The 24,472-nt window shown below is 52.6% G+C and overlaps 2 protein-coding genes across 5 annotated transcripts in view; both read right to left on the reverse strand.

Annotated features, from left to right (window-relative positions):
* Window positions 1-3,445: 3,445 nt before the first annotated feature.
* On the reverse strand, window positions 3,446-7,996 carry Gnat1 (G protein subunit alpha transducin 1). Its single transcript, XM_034484590.2, has 9 exons — window positions 7,777-7,996; window positions 6,502-6,544; window positions 6,250-6,391; window positions 5,996-6,153; window positions 5,769-5,897; window positions 5,439-5,568; window positions 5,132-5,285; window positions 4,821-5,012; window positions 3,446-4,510 (listed from the first exon to the last, which is right to left on the reverse strand). Exons 1-8 carry the CDS (start codon window positions 7,880-7,882, stop codon window positions 4,822-4,824), a joined length of 1,053 nt encoding a protein of 350 aa, XP_034340481.1. The 5' UTR covers window positions 7,883-7,996; the 3' UTR covers window positions 3,446-4,510; window position 4,821.
* A 1,877-nt stretch (window positions 7,997-9,873) lies between these two features.
* The window catches only part of Sema3f (semaphorin 3F), a 28,453-nt gene continuing 13,854 nt past the window's right edge, over window positions 9,874-24,472 (reverse strand). For 3 of the 4 annotated variants that reach the window (XM_034483750.2, XM_076918026.1, XM_076918027.1), the window contains exons 3-19: window positions 20,900-21,060; window positions 20,733-20,795; window positions 20,512-20,631; window positions 19,710-19,802; window positions 17,885-17,978; window positions 16,467-16,586; window positions 16,131-16,270; window positions 15,916-16,030; window positions 15,679-15,748; window positions 15,379-15,523; window positions 13,735-13,957; window positions 13,116-13,204; window positions 12,939-12,980; window positions 12,611-12,768; window positions 12,354-12,421; window positions 11,932-12,065; window positions 9,874-11,213 (exon numbers count right to left, since the gene is read on the reverse strand). In XM_034483750.2, the coding sequence (XP_034339641.1) occupies window positions 10,803-11,213; window positions 11,932-12,065; window positions 12,354-12,421; window positions 12,611-12,768; window positions 12,939-12,980; window positions 13,116-13,204; window positions 13,735-13,957; window positions 15,379-15,523; window positions 15,679-15,748; window positions 15,916-16,030; window positions 16,131-16,270; window positions 16,467-16,586; window positions 17,885-17,978; window positions 19,710-19,802; window positions 20,512-20,631; window positions 20,733-20,795; window positions 20,900-21,060 (2,246 nt within the window). In that variant the 3' untranslated portion in view covers window positions 9,874-10,802. The remainder of the gene's footprint in view (window positions 11,214-11,931; window positions 12,066-12,353; window positions 12,422-12,610; window positions 12,769-12,938; window positions 12,981-13,115; window positions 13,205-13,734; window positions 13,958-15,378; window positions 15,524-15,678; window positions 15,749-15,915; window positions 16,031-16,130; window positions 16,271-16,466; window positions 16,587-17,884; window positions 17,979-19,709; window positions 19,803-20,511; window positions 20,632-20,732; window positions 20,796-20,899; window positions 21,061-24,472) is intronic. The other variant, XM_076918028.1, reaches the window with a different exon arrangement.

Here is a 24,472-nt window from a genome sequence, read left to right on the forward strand (position 1 = left end):
TGTGTGAGACGAGCGTGCTGATTTCCAGGGGCTTGAAGGAGGAATTACTGTCTAATAGATAAAAATTTTCAGCTGTTTAAAATGGGAAAGGCTCTGGTGATGGACGGTAATGATGTCTGAACGACACTATGAGCATACTCAGTGTCACCAACATGCACATTTAAAATACATAGGCCAGGCTGTGGTGCTGTGGTGGTGCAGGTCCAGCCTGGTCTACAGAGGGAGTTCCTGGACAGCCAGGGCTACACAGAGAAACCCTGTCTTGGAAAACAAAATAAATAAAACAGTTAAGATGAAGCTGGGGAGAGGGATAAAAGCACTTGCTGCACAGGCCTGAGGACCTGCGCTGGAACCTGTGGGAGAAAGCTGGGTGCAGTAGCTCATGTCTGTAGCCTCGGTGTGCTTCTAGAACAAGGAGGGAGGCAGAATGGCCTGGAAGCTCATGGAGCACTCAGCTTACCAAAAATGAGAGACTCTGCCTCAAAAACAAGGTGGGAAGGCAAAACTGACTCCCCTGAGTTGTCCTCTACCCACCCATGCAGGCCATGGCATGCATGTACCACACACCCATTCTCTGTCTCTCTCTTTGTGTCTCTCTGATTCTGTCTCTCTGTCTCTGTCTTTCTCTGTCTCTGTCTCTGTCTCTCTCTCTCACACACATTAATAAAAAAAGTTTTTAAAAAATTTAATGGTTAGCTGGGTGGTGGTGGCACATTCCTTTGATCCCAGCACTTATGAGGTAGAGGCAGTCAGGTCTCTGAGTTAGAGGCCAGCCTAATCAACAGAGCAAGTTTTAGGACAGCCAGGGCTACACAGATTTTTTTTTAAAACCCTGTCGCAAGAACAAATAAAAAATAAATAATATGTAAATTCTATGGTATATATATTTCACTACCACCACCAAAAATACCAAAAATGAAAAGCAGCAGCAGCAGCAGCAGCAGCAGCAGCAGAAGAAGAAGAAGAAGAAGAAGAAGAAGAAGAAGAAGAAGAAGAAGAAGAAGAAGAAGAAGAAGAAGAAGCAGCAGAAGTAGCAGAAAGGGAAGACATATCTAGGAGCAGATATTTTTCTTCATGTTGTGGTGCATACCATAGTGCAAATGTGGAGGTCAGAGGGCAATTTAGGAATCCATTCTCTTCTTCCATCTTTATGCCGGTTCTGGGGGTAGAACCCAGGCTTATTCAGGAAGTAGTTTACCCACTGAACCATCTTGCTAGTCTTAATTCCAATTTGAAAGCTGTGAGCCACCACACCAGACTGCGATTTTTAAAAGAGAAAAAAGAAAAAAGAAAAAAGAAAAAAAAATTTCTGTCAGAGTCTATATGTAGCCCAGGTTTGCCTGGAACTTGCTGTATAGATCAGGATGGCCTCAAACTCAAGGAAGTCAGCCAGCCTCAGTTGACCAAAGGCTGTAACATCATGGCACTTCCTGATTTCTTTGTTTAGTTGTGGCTTTGTTTTGCTTTTGTTTTTTGACACAGTGTTTCTTTGAATAGTTCTTTTGTATAGGTTGTCCTAGAACTTGCTCTGGAGACCAGGCTGTCCTCAAATTTACAAAGATTTGTCTGTCTCTGGGATTAAAGGCATGTGCCACCACTACCTGACCAATTTTTTTTTTTTTTAAGATTAAACTTTTGGTGTTTGGTTTTATATATTTTTAAAAGACATTATCTCACTATGTTGCTCTGGTTGTCTTGGAGACCAGGCTATGTAGACCAGGCTGGCCTGAAACTCACCGAGATTCACCTGCCTCATCTTCTGAGGGCAGGGAGAAAAGATGTGTGCCACCACACCCAACTGGAAATGTTAAAAATCATTTTACTTTATGCTGTGGCTGTTCGGCCTGCATGGGTGTCTGTGTACCAAGTGTGTGCCAGGTGCCCACAGAAGCCAGAAGAAGATATTGGGTCCCTTGGACTGGGAGTTACAGGCAGTTATGAGTTACCATGTGGGTGTTGAGAACCAAACACAGGACCTCTGGAAGAGCAACCAGTGCTCTTAAGTTCTGAGCCATCTCTCTCCAGTCCCCTGATTTTTTTTTTTAAAAAACACTTATTTTATTTATCCTTATGTGGGCGTATCTATGTGGGCATATGTGGATGTGAGTCCAGGTACCTTCTAAAGCTGAGAGAAGGCGCAGATCCTCAGACGCTGGAGCTACAGGTGGTTGTGAGCAGCCTGCTGTGAGACCTGAGCTCAGGTCGGCTGTAAAAGCATTATGTGCTACTGCCCGCTGATTACCACTCCGGTTCCCCTAACTGGAACTGGATGTGTGTGTATGTCACTATAGTCCTGATTGGCCTAGAACTTGCTATGTGTTGGGGGCCGACTTTAGTAGAAAGCGGCTAGATCAACTTTGTAGCCATCTGGAACCATATACCCTGATGAAAGACTTGGTTGTCAAAAGCCTATAACAGCTGAAGCACACTCTGATAAATATATTGTTTATCCCACATAGCTTGTTTTGCTGTTTAGTGACCTCAGCTGTATGGTGCACGTGGTAAAGTGTTTTCACCTGTGTTCTCCTGCTTGTGTATATAAATACCTCAGAATTCCCTTCAATAAAGGAGACTTGATAAAAGAGACTTGATAAAGAGAGACTTGATCATACCCTGTCTTGTCTCCATTCTTCGTGTCTCCTGCCCCTGCAGCCCCACTCTCTCTCTTGACCAGAGCACTTAGCCCCAAAAGCGTTGAGGCAAAGCGTTGAGGAAGAGTACGGCTCGCAACAGCTATGTAGACCAAGATAGTCTCAAACTCACAGAAATCCACCTGCCTCTGCTTCCTGAGTGCTGGGATTAAAGTCATGCGCTCGCACACCAGCCCTTGACTGCCACTGTTGCTCTGGAGATGAGGAGTCTCCTCTGCCTCACCCTAATCCTAGCCACAATCACATCTGAGCTTTGAGAGCGTCTGTACTGTATGTCCTCCTTGCCTTCTCCTGGCCTGTCTGCTCTCATCCATCCATCTTCTGCTTCTCTGTTGTTCCTGCTTTGCTGAGCTCGTGTGCCCACAGCTCCAGTGCTGAGCCAGCTCTTATGCACTCTGTCTGTCAGATGAACATCTGTTTCACATCTCCCTGTCACTAGCTGTCATCAAAGAGGCATGCCTATAATCCCATCACTCAGAGGCAGGAAGATGGTGAGTTCAAAGCCAGCCTCGGCTACCCAGTAAGACCCTGTCTCATAAAACAAGTCAGCAAAAACTCCCTGTTGATTGTAACCTGTCCCAATAACGTTTTCCACCTCTCTTAGCCTCTTTCTGACATCTTGAGTTGGATCCACCAATCCCCTCTGAGATCCCACAGCCCATATCAGGCCAGACACTTTACCTTGGAAGGGGTTCATCTTCCTACATCACTGACGCCTAGTGTTAGGAACCTAATAAATGCACAGGGTGCATGATGGGTAAGCTTCCCCCGCCGACCCAAGGAAGGACAGCAGACCTGGTACAAAGGTTTATTGCTGAGTGTGTAGCTAGCTAAGGGAAGGAGAGGTTGGGCCCTAGCCTTGCTAGACAGAAGCACCTCGCTTCTACCAGCAGCACTGGCTCTGGTCCACAGGCTTAAGCGAACATAGAAGTGGCTGGGGTATGTGGGGCATTGTCTCTAACGGTTTAGGCATGGTTTTCAGTTCTCCCTCCCAAGAAATGGGCCCTGAATCAGGATGGACAACGCAGTCTCGTGGAATTGCCTGAAACCTCACATGGGATATTCTTTGCCCATGGTTGATCAATAGGGGTTGGACTCTGCTCCGAGCCACCCCTCAGCATGGCTTCATTATTGGTCATAGCTATGTCAATAATACCCTCCTTCAATACAGCATACCCTGACCAGCCAGCCCTGAGCATTGTGTGTGGGTGGATGAGGTGTGATGTGGAAGTGTCCAAGGGCAGAGGCAGAAGGGACTGGGAGAAACCCTGAGCCTGGTATTTGGGGATGGGTTTGGCTTGTGTCTTTCCCTGGCACCCACGTCAAAGTCACTAATTTCTCTATGAGAGGCTTCAAAGACCAGAGCTTGGACTTTGGATTCCACAGGCTACTGGGAGGGACAGTCACTGACCACTGGGTGGACGGGTGTTGGACTTGTCATATGCAGGTAGCAGGCTGGACTGGCCTACTGCTTGAGGGAGGGATAGCTCAAGCCCTTCGTGGAAACTGGGGGGCGGGGAAGAGGGCTGTTTGCTGAACCTGGATCTGCTAGTGAGCTTCTGCTGCTGAGGGCGGCACAAGAGGCTGGTCACTAGGGCACTGCTGAGTCACTGTGAGTTCCAGCTGTCCCAAGTCCTGCGATGTCCTAGCTGAGACTAGCTGCTGTAGGTCCAAGAGGCCAGTGCAGCCAGGCGGTGAAAAACAGGGTGAAGCTGGGTACTTGAGGGAGGGTCTGCACTTCAAGCCTCAGGGCTTTGGCTATGGGAGCAGCAGCTTGCAGAATAGACATCATCTGAGGGGACTACAGGGCTGTAGGACTACAGAGTCTCAGGGCAAGGGACACACATGAATTCAGGTATCTGTGAAGAGAAGAGGACATGGAATCTCAGGCTCCTTGAACAGCAAAATAAATGAGATTGGGAGGGGTGGAGGCAGCCCCGGAATCTGTGCATCTGGAGGTTGGGAAGGGATGAAAAGGTGTTGAGCAAATGAATAGGGGGAGTGGCCTCTGGTAGGGGTGGAACCTGAGAGCAGTGGGCGAGGTTTAGGGGTGGGGAACAGGGATTGCGGTAGTCTGAAGCAGTGAATCTAGTGAAGAACAAGGGACAGGCTTAGGGCCCTGAGGCTAAGGCGAAGGATGGATGAAGGTCTGGCTAGCTAGGACCCCACCTCAGAAGAGTCCGCAATCTTTGAGGTTCTCCTTAATGATAATGTCGGTGACAGCGTCAAAGACAAACTTGACGTTCTGTGTGTCGGTAGCGCACGTCATGTGGGAATAGATCTCCTTCACATCACGTCGCATATTAAGCTCCAGGAACTGCACTTTGATGTAGTTACCGGCATCTTCGTAAGTGTTAGGTCCTGCGGCAGAGGGCAGCATTCTCTCTGCGCGGGAAGACTTTTTCCTCCCGCGGGAAGGAGCGCGCGGCAGGAATCGTGGGGCTGGGGCACCGCCTGGCGGCCGGGACTAGGGATCTCACCATCGTAATCGGGGAAGCAGATGCTGAGGTGTGCCTTTTTGATCTTCTCGGAGAAAACGTCCTTCTTGTTGAGGAAGAGCACGATGGACGTTGTGGCGAAGTAGCGATGATTGCAGATGCTGTTGAACAGGTGCAGGCTCTCGTGCATTCGGTTCTGGGGAGCGGAGCAGCTGTTGGGCACCAGGCTACGCAGGCAGCTGCCCCTTGGTCTCTGGCCTCCAGACACCAACCCTTCCCACACAGCTTCTGTTGCGTGAGTCTGGCTCCCCCTCCCTTCTCAAACATTCGGGCCCAACTTGGCACTCACCACTTCGTCGTCCTCCACTAGCACCATGTCGTAAGCGCTCAGCGCGGCGATGAAAATGATGCACGTCACACCCTCAAAGCAGTGGATCCACTTTTTGCGCTCGGAACGCTGTCCGCCCACATCGAACATTCTGTAGGGCAGAGCCGGGTCCGGATTTAGACCCGTGTGTCCGGTCACCTGGATATGCCCACTCGCACCCCCTTGTCCTCCTAAGCTGGCTGGAGAGCCCTCATACCGCTTGGCATCTGAAATGACCAGCCTTTCTCCTGGCAAGGGTAGGACAGTGAAGTTCCTGTCAGGCCAGCTGAGCTCTCAGCACAGGGGTCTTACCTGAAGTTGAGGTCCTTGAAGGAGAACTGAGTCTCAATAATGCCAGTGGTTTTGACACGAGAACGCAACACGTCCTGCTCGGTGGGCACATATCCTGGAGTCACCAGACGCTCTAGGTCTGAAAGATAGCTGATGAAGAACACCCGGTATGAGTGGGTGAGTTGTGTGGGCGATCACACCAGCCGGGTTCTGCCTACCCACCTCCTATGCCCCCTGCATCCACTCACTAGCCAGCAGAGTCGTTGAGCTGGTATTCCGAGGCTCGTTCAAAGCAAGCTTGGATACCCGAGTCCTTCCACAAGCGCTGAATGATGTCTGACATCTCCTTGGGCATTGTGCCTTCCTCAATAGTATCTGCCATGTGCATCAGTTTCCGGGCATCATCCTGGTGGTAGGTAGGGCAGGGTAGTGGTTGTGAACCTGAGCCTAGCCAGGTGCCATGAGCCCTGGAAGGCTAACATCAGCCTGCCTCCTGCCTCACCTGCCGGGCTGAATCTCCATATTGAATGTTGAGCGTGGTCATAGCCCGAACGATGGCCAGGATAGACTGCAGAGTATTGCCGTAGATGATGGCAATGAACTCGAGGCATTCTTCCAGCGAATACCCATCCTGGTGGATAATCCTATAGCCAAGACCAGCAAAATCAGAGCCTCCTGGGCCGGTGGGGACAGATTCTAATGTGCATGTACTCACCCACCACTAGGGGCCTTAGGATGGGCAGGGAACACTCACTTCATCTGCTTGACAATAGTGCTCTTCCCGGATTCACCGGCACCTGAAAGAAAAGCTGTGCTTCAGAGCCGCACTGACCACCACTTCTTTTGGATCAGAGCCCTGGGTGCCAACCTCTAGATATGCTTGCCCTCATCTCTATTGAAAGTAAAGTCTTGAAAACCCTCTGATGTAAAATGGCTGTAAGTGACAAGGACCAAATCAGTTAAGTGACCTCAACTGTGCCCAGAGGGAAGGAGGAGGTTCCTCCAGACTCTGGTGTAAAAAGTCTTTATTATGCTGAGACCAAAATAAGGAAACCCTCTAGTGCCACCTTGTGGTGATGTTCAGTACTGCATGCATAGGATTAAATGGGTCCAGCCTCTTGGTTCACCTGAAACTAGGGAGATATCTCTGAGAGGCTCAGAGGGAATTAGCATCCTTAGATAGGGGAGAGGACAGAGCTGACATCCTTTCTGAGCCTGCACTCCTTAAGGATATTGGATATGATTAATGAGATTTCTGGCTTAGCTTTGGTCTTTCTCCTGGGGCTCTGGCTTAGTACCTTTGCCTGCCCTTCTAAAGCAGCAACTTTCCCTTGGGGTTAGGCAATGGCAGTACCCCCATGTCTCCTCAATACCCACAGGATTATGGATTGGCTTTATTTATCCCATGTAGGCTTCAATATCTTTCCACTCTCTTTTTTTGTTTTGTGTAGGCATGGCTGTTCTGGAACTCACAATGTAGACCAGGCTAGCCTTAGACTCAGAGATTCACTTGCCTCTGCCTCCCAGTGATGGGATTGAAGGCATGCACCACCACTGCCTGTCATCTTTCCACTTTTAAAAGCTGTTTCACAGGTCTACCAATGACCCAGTTCTGGCACCCAGTGCCTTTGTGGACATGGGTGATCCTAGAGCTATCCTCAGACCTTATTCCCAGGTGAGAAAGAAGAGCCAAGAAGACCTTGGTGAGCAGGCCTGGAAAACCAAAGGCTGTAGCCTGAGGGCAAAAGTGCCCGAACACACACACACTTATACAACAGTGTGTTTGGTATACACTTCTGCAGAGAAGAGTGTTCCCAAGAAATTGTCATGGGATACCTTGCCTTGGGGGACTAGGACATCATCACCTGTCAGGCCTTGTCTGGGAATGGCTCCCACTCTGTGCCCTGCCCCACCACACTATCTTTCTTTCTCCCCCTAAGGAATCCTTGCTTCAAGAAGAGGCTGTTTGCCTAGCCCCAGACTGCTGACCGGCAACTGTCCCCTCCCCAACACTGGCCCACACCCCTACCCAGAAGCAGCAGCTTCACAGTCCGGGCATCCTTCTCAGCATCCTCTTTGAGCTTCTTCTCCAGCTCCCTGGAGTGCTTCTCCTCAGCGCTGGCCCCAGCCCCCATGGTCCCAGCAGCAGGCAAAGGGACAGGGTAGGCAGCCTCTGGCCTCCTCAGACAACCTTCTGGCCCCAAAGCCAGCAATCAACTGGCTCTCCACAGACCTGCATGGGCCCTGATGGGGTTGCTCAGTGGGATTTGGGAGCTAGGGATGCCTGAGGGCCAATCAGAGACAAGGACAGGTGAAGCTCAGTCTCCTAGCCTTTTAATCAGGCTGGCAAGGCCCCAATCCTTCAGCTGCTGACTTGGCACCCCTCTGCCCCCTCCAGTTCTCCAGAAGAGATCCTAGAGAGTCCTTCCCCCGTCCTGTAGCCGTTTATTTGGTAGAATTGAGGGAACAGACCCTTTAGTCCCAGGAGTAGGGGGACTGGGAGCGGGACTGGCAGGAGAGTTCGGAAGGAGGTGCAGGCACAGAGGACCTGATGCTTGCCCAGCTGTGGTCACTCCTTATCTTGTAGGCTTCCATGAACTTGGAGGAAGATGGTGCCTCAATCACAGCCCCATTTTACTGATTAGAAGAGGCTCACAGGGTCACATAATTAACAGTGTCGTAGAAGAGCGGGGTGTCTATGGATCACAGGGTTCTGTACCTCCTAGAAGCCATGAGGGACTAGGTGACTCTGTATTTGCCTCACACTCAGGGTTAAATGTGACCCTGAACATGGTCTCTACATGTCCTCTGCTGGTGGATGGGTGAGTCTGCTATACATGCCTGTGTCTTCCTGTTCCTTACTAGGATCAAGCGAAGTAATGACTGGACACACCTGAGACTGTATACCTGCATGTGTGTGTGTGCCTGCTAGCTAGTAGTTTTTTAAATGCACGTACCCTTACGTACCTGTTTACATAACTATGCATGCAACGTGTGGCTGTACCTTGGTGCCCTGTGTGTGTATGTGCTGGGCATCAAACCTAGGGGCTCCTGCATGCTGAGCATGTACGTCATTTCTGGGCTGCATCCCCAGCATCCTATGCGTGTCTTCCTGTAGGCACAGGTGTTTGTGTGCTCATTTTGCAGGGCTTTGTGTGAATTCACAGCCGTGCATGTGTGCCCGAGCGTGCAAATGTAGTAAATATGACGCTCGCACTAGTGCGCTCACACCTGTGTCCCTGTGTGTGCATACAAACTTGTCTGTGCCAGCCCACGCACATGTCTGAGTGAACACACGCAGCATTTAGGTGCAAACAAAGATCATTATAGAGGTGGCTGGATTCAGTGTATCTTTGGCAAGTCTATTGTCAGATATACATGTGCTGATCTGGTGCTGATCTGGTGCTCCCCAGAGTGCTCTGCTTCTACCCAGTCATAATGTGGGACCTGCATAGAGTTCCACTATAACCTGAAAGCCTCTACTCAAGGGTTTGGAAATCGGCTCAGGTAAAGCATTTGGTGAAGTACGGAGCCTGCTGTGCTGAGCAACTAGGTGCTAGAGATGGCTTGTGCCCATACGATTGGAAACCCTATCTTGGGCTCTCTCTACTGGTCCAGAGCCTTCTTTCCTGAAACCAGACTTAACTCTGTGAGAGAACACAAGAGGGTGCTAGGGTCCCAAGCATCAGGCACAGAGTTGACCCTAAGGATGGTAGGAAGTGGATACCCTATGCTGGCAATTTTGTCATTCATTCTGAGTAAGGAGGACTCTGGGAGCAAGTTTCATCTGTCACTTCAGCCCCTGGGCTCCACCCACCCTCAAGTGTACAGCGGAAGTGGAGCAAGAGCCACAGGGCTCTCTGTAGCTTAGGAACTGCAGGAGCCCTGGTTATTAAAGCAAACCTGTCTTCTACATAGATTTTGTTTCTTCAAGATAGGGTTTCTCTGTAGTCCCGACTGTCTTAGAACACACGCTGTAGATCAGGCTGGTCTCGAACTCAGAGATTCACCTGCCTCTTGTAGCAGATCCACTGCCTTCAAGTCCCCACCTGGCTTGCATTTCTCAGCAATTGTGGGCCTAATCCACCTCCACTCCCGCTCCAACCACCAAGGAGAGAGACCAAAGTCTAGTCCCAGAGCCAGCGTTTATTAGCAAGATGGAACCCAAGAATGACTGTGGCCTGGGTAGCAGGGGCTGCAGGAGCCCCTCCTCCCCCAACCATCTACCCCACTGCCTCCAGAGCTATTTACACCCATCACCTGAGGCAGTGGGCAGTGAGCCTTGGGGATGCCAGACAGGCCCTGGGCCTCCACCATGGCCCATCTATCTTCAGGGCTGGGGGTTCTTTTAAGCCATGCCTGCACCCAGCCCCAGCCATGAGTCGAGGCAGCACAGGAAAGGCTAAGGAGGTAGAGTGGGCTGGACCTGCCAGGACAGGCAAGGAAGGGAGAAGAGAAGGTTCTGCCTCACCCAGACAGGCTTCTCTTCTGTCCCCAATAAATAGAGAATAAATACCTGGGAAAGGTTGGCCTTCACTGGGCACCTCTGACCCAGGCAGGGGCCTGTATCCTGGGATGGCCCCTTTTTCCCTCCTCTGAGTTCCCTGAACCCCCACCTCAGACTCCACAGCAATCCTGGTGTCCATGTCTTTGCCAAGACACAGCTGACAACATTCACCAGCAAAGGCATATGGTCCATGGCCCGACAAGTAGGGCCTGCTCCCTCCCTGTGTTTTGTAGATCTTGACAGCTGTTCAGCAAGGAGATTTCCACGGAGTCTGGGGACTGTGTGGTCTTGGGCTGGCCCTGGGAACTTCCTAGGCCAGGATGGGCATGCTCAGTGATGTGCCACTGCTGACCGACATGGGTCTAAGTTCTGGACAATGCTGCCACCGAGGCAGGCTATATACAACCCACCAATAAATACTGTCTTTGCAGGGGCAGGGTATGTATAGAATATAGATATTTTTATATTTATATATATATATATATATCTTTTATATTAAAAGGGATGAGGGGCTAGGCTGGTCCTATGTAGGCCTCCAGCAGCTGGCCTCATGTGTCCGGAGGGTGGTGGCGGCGGTTCCTCGGCTTTTTCTGGTCCTGGAGTTCAGGAGGCCTAAGTGCTCCTGGAGCCTCCCTGGGACTGGGAGGCACATGGCGCCAGTAACCCTGGCAGTACTGATGGATGAGGCCCACTTCCGGCTGGGCTAGGAGCTGGGCCAGCTCCTGGTAAGGAGGTGTTGGAAGGCCTGTGCCAGAAGGTGGAGGGACGCTCACAGCCAGTGGGGGGAAGAGGGCAGCATGGACGGCGTCCCGGCCCAGTACATGCAGCTGTACCCGCGTGACGATGTGCTTGAAGTTGTTCTCAGTGGCCGTGCAGGAGTAGAGGCCGCGGTCACCAAGCTGCAGGGCGCGAAGCAACAGCCCCTGCTCTGTACGCAGGAAGCGGTCCTCTGCGCGAATCTGCAGGGGCAGGGGGTGGGGCTCAGGGGCTGGGTCACCACTCCATGGCCCTAACCAGCTTCCAGGTGCAAGACCACCACGTTTGTAACCATTCCAAGTGGAGACACCCACATGGTATTTCCATATTCCAAGAAAAAAGCCCAGGTACTGTTTGCACATGAGAGGGATATGAATAAGGTATCCATAAATATTCCCACTTCAGGAAGAATGATGACCCTGGGGGGGGGGGGGTTGGGGATGGTGGTGGTTTCTGAACAATGAATGAGAAAATTTTGGAGCACACACAGAATTTTCATTTAATGAGAATACCCAATTGCGGCACCCACATAGCATTTCCACGAAAAGAGGAGCACCTGGAAGGCTTTTCCAGAAAATATCCACAGAATTCCCAGATACTGGAGCTCACCCACGTGATGTTCCAAACAAGGAGGTATGCCCCGACAGAGTACAGATATGGAATCTTTTGTTCTTTTGGTTTTGGTTTTTTTTTTTTTTTTTGAGACAGGGTTTCTCTGGGTAACCCTGGTGGGGTGGTCCTGGAACTTGCTCTGTAGACCAGACTGGCCTCGAACTCAGAGATCCATCTGCCTTTGCCTCCCCAGTGCTGGGCTGTCCTAGGCTGGTCATATACTACATTTCTCTCACATGGACTCACCGCTGTAAAAGAACTCCCACATCCACGGTGCAGCATTGCCCCTGAGGGGACACAGGGACTCACCTCACGGCGCCGATCACTGGGATCTCGCTGGAAAAGCCACTTAACAGTGGCTTGAGGTGAGCGGGGCTGGCACTCAAGAAAAGCCGCGCTGCCGGCCACTCCGTACTGCACAGACTCTATGGCATTCTTGTTTGCTGTGGATCAAGAGAGCCCTGAGTGGAAGCGACATTGCTCCACGGCAGTCTGCTCAGCAGGGAGAGGCAGGCATCAAGGGGTACCCACACACAAACCAGGACAACATGGCTGGGTATCTATCCATTGAGGAGGTGACATGGGACTCCTTAATCCCAGACCTAAGTGATCCTGCCACCCAGGGAACCATATATATAAGTCTGGACTGTGAGGGTGTCTGTGGGCACTGGGTGTACAGGAATCCAAAAATGTGAGAAGCAGCCTACAGGAGGTGCAACATGCTTACTTACCATTGGAATTGAAACCACGGCACTGCCTGATAGGGTTCCCGTGGCGGACATCTTGCCGGCGACTCCGCCTGGGTAAGAATAACTCCTAAAGGAGTGCTCTTGGGAGGCTCCTGTACCCCCAAAACTCTAGAACAGGGTCCTGTACCCCAGGGCAGCTGTGTCTTATCCACACCCCACTCCCAACCCCCACCTTGGCATTATCTACCTCCAAACTCCCAGGGCTATGGATAAAATCCCAAGAGTCTGGCAGTCTATACCTCTTGGAGGATGCTGTGTATCGAGAGCAGGCCTGGCCATCCCAGGCACAGTAGGGGTCCCGGGCGAGGCAGCAGTCAGCACAGACAGCTCCATATGCCTGGCAGCGATGCAGGCTCAGGTGTGTGACACCCACGGCTGAAGCCACATACAGTTGTTGCTGGGAGCAGGAGCAGGGAGTGTCAGTTCTCTTCTCACAGACAGCCCTGTCAGCAGCCAGTTGGGCTGGATTCCTTTTCTGTTTCCATCTCCTAGTCCTTATGCCAAGGGCATGACCCTAATGGGACACAGGCTCCAACCTCACTCCAGCCCACACTGCCAAGGACTCACCCTCTTGGAAGAGATGGTCATAGTCTTAACAGGTGCTGGTTCCTAGAAGAAAGCAGGGGTCAGCTCCGGTTCCTGGGGATGCTCAGGACCACTCCCAGCCCTGGCTTAAGACTAAGGTCAAAGGATGGGACCAGAGAGGGTCAAGGAGGCGTGGCAGGACCCGGAGGGACCACCTACCTTGAAGACTTCCACCTCCTCCAGCATGAGCTCTTCCACCTCCTGGTCATCCTTGGGCAGCACAATGACCTTCTGCACTGTCCCGCGGTCTGGAACGGGCCGGGCAGGACCTCAGTGGGGCTGAGGATGCTGGGGAAGGGGCAAAGCCTCAGCCCCTTCCCCACCAAAGCCCCATCTCCTCTAGGGCATTGGAGCGGGGCTTCCATGCTTGGATGAAGGGGAGAGTCGTTGGGGGACTAGAACAGGACAACGGGGGTCATGGCCAGGGTCTGCCCTGCACCCAGACTCTCATTTTGGGCCCTACTGAGAACAGAAAATGGGCACCTGAGTTGGATGTTGTTACAGTTTTGACAGATGTATTTAAGCAGGTGTTGCGTGCATGTGTATGTGTGTATACGGGCAAGCAGTTAGATCCCTGTATCCTAAGCTATTTTTAAGTCCTAGTAAGGGTCCCTGGGTGGGCCCATAAAATGGGAATAGAGATGAAGTTTTCCCATTCCTAGTCTTGGCTATGCTGACCAAGGAGAGCAACCCCTAGCTGGGCAGGATCTGGCCCCAGGATCAGCTCCTCCCATCCAGTGGGCCCGATGTGGGAGGGTCTGAGAGCAGCAGTGGGTACCTGTGCCCAGGAAAAGCACCTCATAGCGTCCATCAGCTGCATCCACCTGGTCCACAGCCACAGTGGTGAGGCGATAGGGAACACCTGTGCGGACCACCAGGGGGCGCCGCTGCAGCGGGTAGACGGCCTGGTACATGAGTGGATGGGTACGCATGAAGTTGATTACTTCATCAGGATAGTCCTTAGTGGACTTCATCGAGGGCGTAAAGGTTCCACCAGGGCACTGTAGGCAGATAGTGAGTGTCAGTCCTAGGCTGTTTGGGGGGGGGGCACATGCACCCATTGGCTGAGGAGAAGCTTCCATACTGTCTCTTCAATGTCCACCTGCTTCTCTCCAAACCCTTTCTTACCTTCTGTCCTCCACAGATCGATGCTGACCTTGTGGTAGCTTTGCCTGGCCACTCCCTTCCCATGTCCTCATCCCCACCCAGCTGTCTCCTTCCTCTCTGGCTCTCCCTCTGGTCTCATTGCTCTTTCCTGTGCAGCGGGGCGGCAGCCTGAAGATCTAGACGCACACAGGGCAAGCTCTCCCCTTCCCCTGAGGCTGTCCCTACTGCCCTGGGCTCAGCCTGTCAGCCTTTCAATTCCAACTTCATTCCTGAAGGCGGCCTTCCTGGTCCCCTTCAGAGACCACACACTGAGGTTCTTCTGGCAGGCCCAGGTCATACCCAGGCTGCAAAGGAGCACGGCTTGGCCCTGCCCACTCCTCATCTCCTTTCCTGCTGTCAGCCAGCCAATCTGACTTCAGCCTACTTCCAACTTTGCTGCGAGGATCCGTCCCACTAACCCTCACCTCCCTAAAAGTACCCTTCATGGATTAGCAAACCGCACCAGGCTTCCCGTCTGTCTCTAGATCCTGAGAGACTGCTTTCTTTACAGCCTGATGTGTGTTGTGGAAATAATAGTTTTCTTTCTTTCTTCTTCTGTTTCTTCTTCTTTTTGAACAGGGTCTCTCTATATGGCCCTGGCTGTTCTAGAACTCATGATGTAGACCAAAGTGGTTCAAAACCAGAGATCCACCTGCCTCTGCCTCCTGAGTGCTGGGATTAAAGGAGTGTGCTGCCACCATGCCCAGCTGTGAGTAGCAGTTTTCTAAGTATCTTGTGTTTCACTGGCCCTGTTGGCTGGAGGTTCATTATAGTGGAGCCCATGTCTGCAGAGACCATCCCTGACTGGGACTCTTAAAAACAAAGGAGAGGGGCTGGAGAGATGTTTCCGCAGAGGAGAGCACGGGCTAGTTAGTTCCCAGCAGCCCACACAGAGGCTCACAACCTCTGTAACTCCAGGGCATCCAATGTCCTCTTCTGGCCACTGCAGGAGCTAAGCATGCATGTGTCTGTACATGCCAAACACCCAAACACAGACCAACCAACCAACCAACCAACCAGCCAAAACCAAACAACAAAAACTGAGGATATACCTTTAATCCTAGCACTTGAGAGGTAGAGGCAGGCAGACCTCCGAATTTGAGCACAGCCTGATCTACATAGTAAGTTGCAGGACAGCCAGGAATACAGTGAGACCTTGTCTCAAGGTAGAAAACAGAAGAGAAGGAGGAGGAGGAGGAAGAAGAGGAGGAAGAAGAGAAGAGAGAAAGAAAGAAAGGAAGAAAGAAATAAAGAGAGAAGAGAGAGGGGTACCTACTGTGCCAGGCCGAGGATAGGGCATCTTTCCTGAGAAGGGCATCCACTGGTAGTTGGGGCCCTCCTTGTGAGCAAAGGGCCCATTGAAAACCATGCGAATGTCAGCCATGGAGTAGACACACACTGCAGATCCTCGGAACACAGAGCTGTGTGCAAACAGGTTGCTGCTATGGCTGGGGCAGACACTGGACCCACAGTCCTCCCCAGCGCACATCTATGCCACAGCTCACAACCAGGCCAGGGGCTCCCACACACCATAACTCCCAAGTCCTTCCACTGCTTTCCCTAACTCCAGGCTTACCCTGAAGAGGTAAAGACAGCATAAATGACTGGGTTCCTGACATCCTGGGTCTGCTGGACAAACACATCCTCTGAAAAATGGGAGAAGGTACTGGGGACACTGCCTCAGGGAGGAGTCCCATGGACCCACCCACTCCTGCCCTCGAGAGGAGGCCCCCTAAAGGCACCCTGACCTCTGATCCAGCCTCCATCCCTCCTGCTACAGCCAGGGGACCCTGCCTGCTGGTTGAGCACTCACGGAGTTCGTCGAAGTGGGTCTCAATACCATCCTCGCCTGGCACGGAGCAGACGAGCCGAGCCTTCAGGAACGTGCTCCACTTGTTGACCAGGCAGCAATGGCCACCATCATCATTCTGGGGGTGCAGGCAGATAGTCAGATTAGATCAGCTCAGTCACCCCAAGACCAGCTGGGGTAGGTCTGGGGAGTGGCAGCAGAGCCTTATAGACACTTACGAGGCAGATGCGCCCGATGCGGGCATACACAGCAGGGTTCTGTGGAGCCTCTGCAGAGCGTTCTCGGAAGAAGAAGTAGAGTTTATCATCATTGCGCTCCGCGCTGTCAGGGATAAGCTCGGCATGTATGAATGAAGGATCTGTGGGTAGACAGGTGGCTAGGGGTCAGCAGCATGAACCCTGGCTAGGTTTCTTTTTCCCCACCAGAATCCCTGACAGAAAACCAGCCCTGCCCTGGGCTAGTCACAGGCTTAAACTCTCCCCCAGGCATGCTTCTGGAGAAGTCTCTGCACATCCGGCCACACTTCCCATTAAGGTCTTGTGGGTGGAGCTCACCATTGAGCCAGCGGGAATTGTACTGGTCTGTGCGCATGGCTGTCTGCTTTCCAAGCGTGCGGAAAATGGCTGCATCTGTGCCCATAAAATCGATGTACACTCCTGCATAGAGCTCCTCATCTGTAGAGCATTGGTGCGTTCGTCAGACTCAAGGACCCCCAGGCAGAGTCCTGGCTCCTCTTCAAGCTAATGGTGACTGCTCAGACTCAGGGACCCTTGGCTGAAGTTCACCATGCTCCCCCCCCTTCCCACCCCTGCCTTGTGACCCTCTCCCTCCTTCAAGATGACCCAAGGCACAGTAATATCCTATCTCTCAATAATAAAGACTTAACTGGTTCTGGAAGAAGGACTGTCAGTGGCAATGGCCAATTCCTATGATCCTTCCATCCCAGCGTAACTCAAGCTGATAACCTGAGGTCACTTCACAGAGTTAAGAAGACACGCCAGTGCCACCCTACAGGATTTCTACCCCACAATCACAACAGGCCTAAATAGCTCAAAAGCACAGATTACAATGTAACAGTGCAGTAATCAATTAGGAAGTAATAGGTTTTGAGCATTTATTGTATTTTGTTGCCGGTACTTCAGGCTTAATACAATTTATTTGGTTATGAGCCTTTACAATTGAATTCTCAATAATAGCTGTGTTTAACAATTGGATCAGGAAAATCCTGAGAATTTAACTGCTGAGCTGGCTCCAGTACATTACTTCTTCCCTCTGAGGTTCTGCAGGGTGTAAGTCTGACCTTCCCCCAGTTATACCCGCTAGTCTGAACTGTTACCAAGCCAGAACCTTCTCATTCACCAGCACCCCACACCCCCGCAAACCCTAGCACAGCACCTGGCAGATCTTAGTGAGACACACTGGGGGTGGTCAGAAAGCAGGCATAGTGCCAGACCAGGGGCAAGTTTCCCAACCTGTAGACAGGTGCAGCTCTTGGGCTTCCAATAGGATACTTCCTTGAAGGGAGCCCCCAACTCACCCAGACACCTGCTTGAAACATGTTCTCCCATCTGCTCTCTGGTTCTATGTGAACCTCTTCCAGTCTCCTTGACACATGAAGGAGCTATGGAACCCTTTACACCAACCACTCTTAGTATGAACCCAGATTATTTTCTCTTCTGGGCAACCTATGGCTCTGAGGGTTCTAGGCTTTGCAAAGACCACACTTGGTATCCCAGAGGAAGACCTGGCCGCTTAGTGTCCCATCCGAAAGGGCTGGGTAGAGGATTACACCACCTAGTCTCTGTTTCTCAGCACATACAAGGGACTGTACTGTACCCTAACCCCTCAAGGCATGTCGCTGCTGGAAGACATGGGCATGGTCTCTGACCTGGGGTATTGGTAACTCCCCTCATTCTAGTGGCAAAGGCTACGTACTGTGACCATAGAACCGGGGTGGAGTAGGGTCACTCACTGATGAGGGCTGAGGCTGTGTCCAGCTTGGGGTCATATGGACATTTGCCTTTCCCTGACTCGAGTTTCTCAGGCTCCAGGTAGAAGATGTAATCCTGCAGAGTAGAAAGGGGCTCAGAACATCCAGGCCAGCCCCACCGACAAGGAGGATCAGTTTCATAAGATTCTGAGGGCAAGAACCCTGAGACCCCTCCCTAAACCCATCTCCCAGGGTCCTTGTTTGAATTGTGGCCAGCCAGGTCTCCTGGGGCAAGCCTATGGTGTTTCTAAGAGAGTTACTCTCTGATCCTATGCCTCAGGCAAGACCTAAGAATCAACCCTCAGAGGTCCAGGTCTCGGGGACCACAGGTGGGATTATAGAGACTAAAACACTTCTGTGTCAACTTGTCTAGAAGATGCCAGTGAAGCCCTCGGGCTACAGAGGCTGGATACTTTGAGCTATAGCTGTTTATCTTGGGCCAGAGAGGGGCTGCAGACCTAGGCAGGGTAGGGGGTACAGTTCAAGGGCCTGGGGTCCTATCCTATCCTGGTATCAGGTCCAACAAGGGAGCTCCAAGGTTTTTTGTTTGTTTGTTTTTGTTTTTTGAGACAGGGTTTCTCTGTGTAGCCCTGGCTGTCCTGGAACTCACTCTGTAGACCAGGCTGGCCTCGAACTCAGAAATCCGCCTGCCTCTGCCTCCCAAGTGCTGGGATTAAAGGCGTGCGCCACCACCGCCTGGCGAGCTCCAAGGTTTTTGCTCTAACTGTGGCCCTCAGGATGAACCAAGAGGTCATGGGTTTTTTCTACCCCTCCATATCTCCCCAGAGAGTTAAGTTGGGGGATCCAGCTGAGACCATGTGGAATTCACAAAGCTAACCATCATCCAACCCCACACACCCATTTCACCCTGGGAGATGCTAGAAGGAAGGCCTGTGACGTCCCTGGGACCAAGATAAGCTCACAGCCCTGGTGGGAAAGGCAGGGAAGAGGGAGGGAAAGGGAAGAGGAGAGACGCACAGAGGAAGTGGCAGCAGGTGGCAGGATGGTGACGGGAAGGCGCACACAGGTTTGCTTTCAGTTACACTCTGCTCACATAACTTCCTGTACGCACACGGGCTGCACACAGATTGGCAGACAACACACCCGGCACACCTAACACTGCTCATCCCAAACGCACACACACAGATCTAGGTAGCCTGAGATGTTTAGCACTCCCTATCAGATAGATAGACAGACACCCCCCCCCACACACACACACAGAGCCATGCACAAACACATATTCTCACACATACTCACATGCTGTCATTCACCGGCAGCCTCTGCCCCCCTGCCCGCCCCTACCCAGCCCCAGCTTGCCTTACCCAGCCCAGACCCCCAGGCTTGACTAATGGACAGACACACTACCTCAAAGGAGATCCCACGTATGTGAGTGTGGAGGACACCTGTATCTACATACATGACCCACGGAAGTCATGGGAACAGACATGTAGGAGTCATGTGCCAGGCCCACTGTGGATAATAAACATGCCCAAGTATGTGTTGCCATGTGCTCATGTGTGTCTCCACACATATTCTCAGAGCTGAGGCATGACTGTCCCCAGGACTCCTGTCTTCCCCACCTGGTGGCTTCAGGATTCCTTGCCTGCAGGAGTCCCACTGAGGCTGACAAGAGTCCAGCTGGAGCTGCTTTCAGAACCTGAGGGCACTGCAGGGGAAGGGGTGGGAATGGGGTGGGGGCATGAGGGTATAGGGAGACACTGGGGAGGCTGGCCCTGGGGCCAGGCCCAGAGTAAACTGAGCTCAGAGGTCAATTAGCTTGGTGAAAGACTAGAAGGATGAGGCCCACCTGGCGTGGGGCTGTGGGCGTAGGGCGGTCGGCACCATCGGTGGCCCTGCTGCCTCGGCCTCTGACCACCTGCGTCTGGGTCCACGGTGGAGCCTGGGGAGATGAGCAATAGATGTTAGAGCTGGGGGTGGCAGGGGCTGGGGGAGCGGGCCTGGGCTGCCAGCCTCTCATACCACACAGGCCAGGAACACACATGAACACATGGGCCCCCAGAGAACGTATATGCATGTGTACACACACACACACACACACACACATAGGATTGGCACACGCCCACACACCATGTGCCCCGTATGTTCAGTCGCTCTTCATGCATGCCCTACGAAGTCACATCAACTCACATACGTGCCCACATGGAAATGGAAAAGGGCAGAAGCAGGCAGGGTGTAGCGGAGCTGGGGAGAAGGCAGCTCTCCCCCAGGCCACAGGGTGGAAGCTGGCTCAGGCTTCCAGCCTCCTGGAATACTAAAGACGCCACCAGGCCCTCTGACTTGGCAGCTCCACAGACAGAGCCAAGAGAACTGTTGCCCCGTGCAGGGCAAGTGCTTACTATGTGCCCGGCAGAGAGTTAGCTGGAGATCACTAATTCACTGCCTCTTCCTCACACCGACCTGTTCAAAAGGAACCATGAACCCAATTTCCAGGTGAGGGAATTGAGGCTCAGAGAGCTGAACAACTTACTCACCCAAGGCCACAGGGCTTGGAAGGGGTAAGGATGGGGCTCAAGCCCATCCTCCCGTCAGGACCTTGGAATGCAGCCCCCAGAGGGGACAGCATAGAGCCAGGGTTGGCAGGAGCTTACCTGTGCACGACGGCCACGGTTTACATAGGTACACATGGGGTTGTAGGCACCAGTGCCACACACATACAGGTGTGTTCGGTTCCAAGGCTGGATGAGCCTGACGAAGTTCCCACACTCTCCCTGTGGCCAGATAGAATGCTGTGTAGATGCCCAGACACCTGCCCATGTCCATCCCTCTCTGGGGTCATGGCCTCACCCTCTGTGGACCCCATCAGACTCACGTTGCCATCCTTGCCCGACAGTATGCACTCCTCAATGCGTTGTGGAGAGGCTGCCCAATGGATCTGCCAAAGATGGAGGTTAGAGGATGCAGCCTGCTGGCCAGGTCCCTGACCCTGGGCTCCACGCCCTTTACCCTGCCTTGTCCCACTCCCAGGCCAGCCCTTACAATAAGGGGCTCTCGGTTGATGTCATGCAGGTCCAGGGACAGCACATAGTCCTTGCTGCCCACGTACATGCGGTCATGGTCCTCGTCCTTGAGCAGGATTCTGTAGTCTGTAGTGTTGAGCAGAAAGTTGAAGAAGTGGGCGGTGCCTGTGGCCTTAAGTTCTGTGGATGAAAGACAGTACTCCAATGAGAGGCAATGAGGCCATGGCTGCCCTAAACTTCCCATTCCTTCCCCAGGGCCTACTTAGCTCCCTCTCCAGTTGCTGCCAGTCATGGAGGAGAAAGTGGGACATGTGGGCAGGCCAGAGAAGGGGTCACACCCAAAGCTACACCCTGATTCACAGGCAGCCCAAGCTAATCCCAATGAAAGGGCCTTGGGTGCAAGCCAGGGTGTGCAATGGCATCAAAGAGTCTGCTCAGGTGGGGGTAGATGCTTCCACTCAGGGTGGGGCCAACTTGCCATATGGGGCTGAAAGAGTTAACAAGCAGGTGGGAGTGGTGTTGGGGTGGAACACTCTACAGAGCTACAGACGCTGGCACAGAGCCTGGATACCCTGCCCTCACCTTAGCTGACCACCATGCAGGGGACACAGCCTGCACACTGCAAGATCATCCCTACCTGACCTGAAATAGGCTCGTCAGATACCAAAAAGCTCCAAAGGAACCCCAACACCCAACAGAACTCAGGCCCATCAGACCCTACAAGGCTGCTAATGCCTATTTTGAACTAGCTGGGAGAAGCCATGGAGGGAAGGGAGGCTCTTCTCGGCAGTGCTCCTGAGCATATGACAAGGGCTGAAGAAGCATGTAACTGGGCCTTCTGTTTTCTCTTCGCTTGTTTGCGGCCGCCTTAGCTCCCTCAGGACACTAAGAAAACGTTTCCTGGGGTGAATGACGGTAGCTCAGCCAACAACAGGCTAGTGACACACAGGACTCCTGGGAGCTTGTGAACTTGTCTTTGGGGGAGCCGAGGGGTTCACCTGACAAATCTGTCCCTTGCCTGCCCCCCAGCTATTTTTAGCTCAGGAGAGAGAAAAATTGTGATTGAGGATCGTGAACATTCACCAGCACAGGGGGCTTTGGCGGCAACAACATACAGAAGGGCACATATGTGCACACGCATGCAGTAGGTGTGCAAATGTGTCCTGCAACAGAGGAGGTGCCACGGGAGCATATATGCCCTGTGCCTGATCCCACAGCTGGCACCCGACTTCACAGATGGATCAATGGAGGGGCAGACTAGGCACCTGCAGAGAAAACAGCTGAGATCCGAAGCTCTGAACTTAGCAGGAAGGTGGCACCAGCAGGTGGCTGTCCCTGATTGGCCTGGCTCTGATTCCAACTGGTGTGTAGAGACCCTAGGATAAACTAGAGGCACTTTGTCTGAGGCCAGAGGCTGGTGGTGCTATATACCTTTAACCCCAGCACTTGGGAGGCAGAGGCAGGTAGACCTGAGTTCGAGGCCAGCCTGGTCTACAGAGTGAGTTCCAAGACAGCCAGGGCTACATGGAGAAATCTTGTCTTGAAAAGCCAAAAAAAAAAAAAAAAAAAAAAAAAAAAAAAAAAAAAAAAAAAGGCGGGCGGGGGGATGGGATGATCGGGCAATGGAGGCAGATGACCTGATGGTCTACCCAGTGTCTGGTTCAGGACATTACTGTGTAGGGATCCAGTGCAAAGAGAAACCTTACCCTCCTCAGACCTGATTATGTAGCAACAAGGGAATATAGGTGATGACCTTGGCCAGCCACTGGGACACAGGGACGCAGGGACGCCAAAAGATCAAAGGGCCAATCCCTGCCTGGCTATGGCCTCGCCTGCCTGTCCGGCGGTGCCTCTGAAGTCCTGGGCAGGGCAGCCTGGGCACCTGTCCTGCACCTGTTGTTGGGTCACTTGGAGTCTCCTGCCTGGCCACCCAGTCATAGTGACAACAGGAAAGTAAACACTCCCCCACCCCCAGGGCTGGGAAGTGGCCAGAGAGGAAGTGGGGCTGCCAGTGGAGCCCCCCCAGGCTGGGATCGCCTGCCAGGGGTTATTTATACCCTAGCTGGGGGCGTGGCCTTGGTCATGCCCTTATTCATTCTGCTACTCTGGGGGGCACTTCAGGGGCAATGGAAGAGAGGAGGGCAGAGGATCAAGTGGACCCCTTCTAACAGCACCTAGGTGGGCAGGGAAGATTCAGAGAGCTAGCCCCCACACAGCCACAATCCCAAAGCCCTGTGCTTACATATCCCTTACTCATTCTTAACTCATAACCTAGACCCCGCCCCATGCTGTGCCAGGACTGCCAGGACCCAAGACCAGGCCCAAACCAGCAGCTCCCAGGGCCCCAGCTCCCTGTGAGAAAGACAAGAGAGACATCGCTGAGCAGAGAAGGGGTCAGGAGACTCTCCCTGATCCAACAGACATGGTCGGCCTCTGTATCTCCTCCAGTCTGTCCCTAGGTAGAGGGTACCTCTCAGCCAGGTGCCCACTCTCCTCAGAGCTTTGTGCTTACATCCAGTTTACAGGTGAGGAAGTTGGGGTACAGGGAAGGAAAGCGACAGGTAGACTGCATGAAGATGGGGAGCCCATGGAAGCCAGTCCTGGTGATGGGAACTGCCTGCCAGGAGTTGATGAGCCGGAAGGTGACTCGTCCTCCATCATGGAGACATTTGATTCAGAACCCTGGGGATTCCTCTAAATGGCTTCGGGATGGCGTCAATGGCTCTGGTATTATAAGACATGCTGGTGTCACAGGACGTGATGCTTTAGTTGTTGTGGAAATGGTGAGGAGGAGGGGAGCCCCCAGGAGGCAAGGCAGGCTGGAGAAGAGGTGGGAGGGAAGGTCAGGAATCCTTGGCTATGGCTCCGTTTCCACTATGGGCTGTATTAATGACCCCTGAGGTATCCTGCCTCTCTGAGCCTCAGTTTAAAGTCCAGAGCATTTCATGAGCCTCCTAAATCTGACATTCAAGGTGGCCCTGTTAGAGCCTGAGAGCTGTCAGTTCTCTGGCCTTCCCTGTGTTGAGGGGGACTGGAGAATGGGTTGGGACTCCCAGATCTTTTCCTGAGGAAGCAGGCTTCCTTCCAGATGTCAGCATCATCTGAAAGACATCCAGTCACATACATCCCTGCTACCCCACTTCCTAATGCTGAAGAGACCGGCAGAGAGGGCTACAGGACGGGACGGGACTGGACGGGACGGAAGAGGCTTCCTGTTGACTCAGCCCAATCTCCGTATCTCCAGCATATTCCCTCAGCCCCCCAACCTCCATAGAAGCACAGCTAAGTCAATTCATCAGAATCAGCCTACATAAGCAAAAGGCAGAGCTGGGTATTTCTCCAGAGTCTAGAGAGCATCACGTGCCAGGGTCTAGCCTTGCTAACTCACAGCTGGAGTGCTAATACCACTCATGCTAGATGTCCTGAGAAAATGCAAATAAGAAGCCCCATGACTGTCCCACATCGCTAGCTGCAGACAGGGAGCCGGTGGTGCTCAAAATTATGAAGTAGAATTAGCTGCCTGACCTGCCTTAACCTGTGTACCACAGGGCAAATGATCTGAGGGCTTTTACCCACCCCTACCCCCCCAAGA

This window comes from Arvicanthis niloticus, chromosome 21 (genome assembly GCF_011762505.2).
Source record: "Arvicanthis niloticus isolate mArvNil1 chromosome 21, mArvNil1.pat.X, whole genome shotgun sequence".
Classification (NCBI taxonomy): domain Eukaryota; kingdom Metazoa; phylum Chordata; class Mammalia; order Rodentia; family Muridae; genus Arvicanthis; species Arvicanthis niloticus.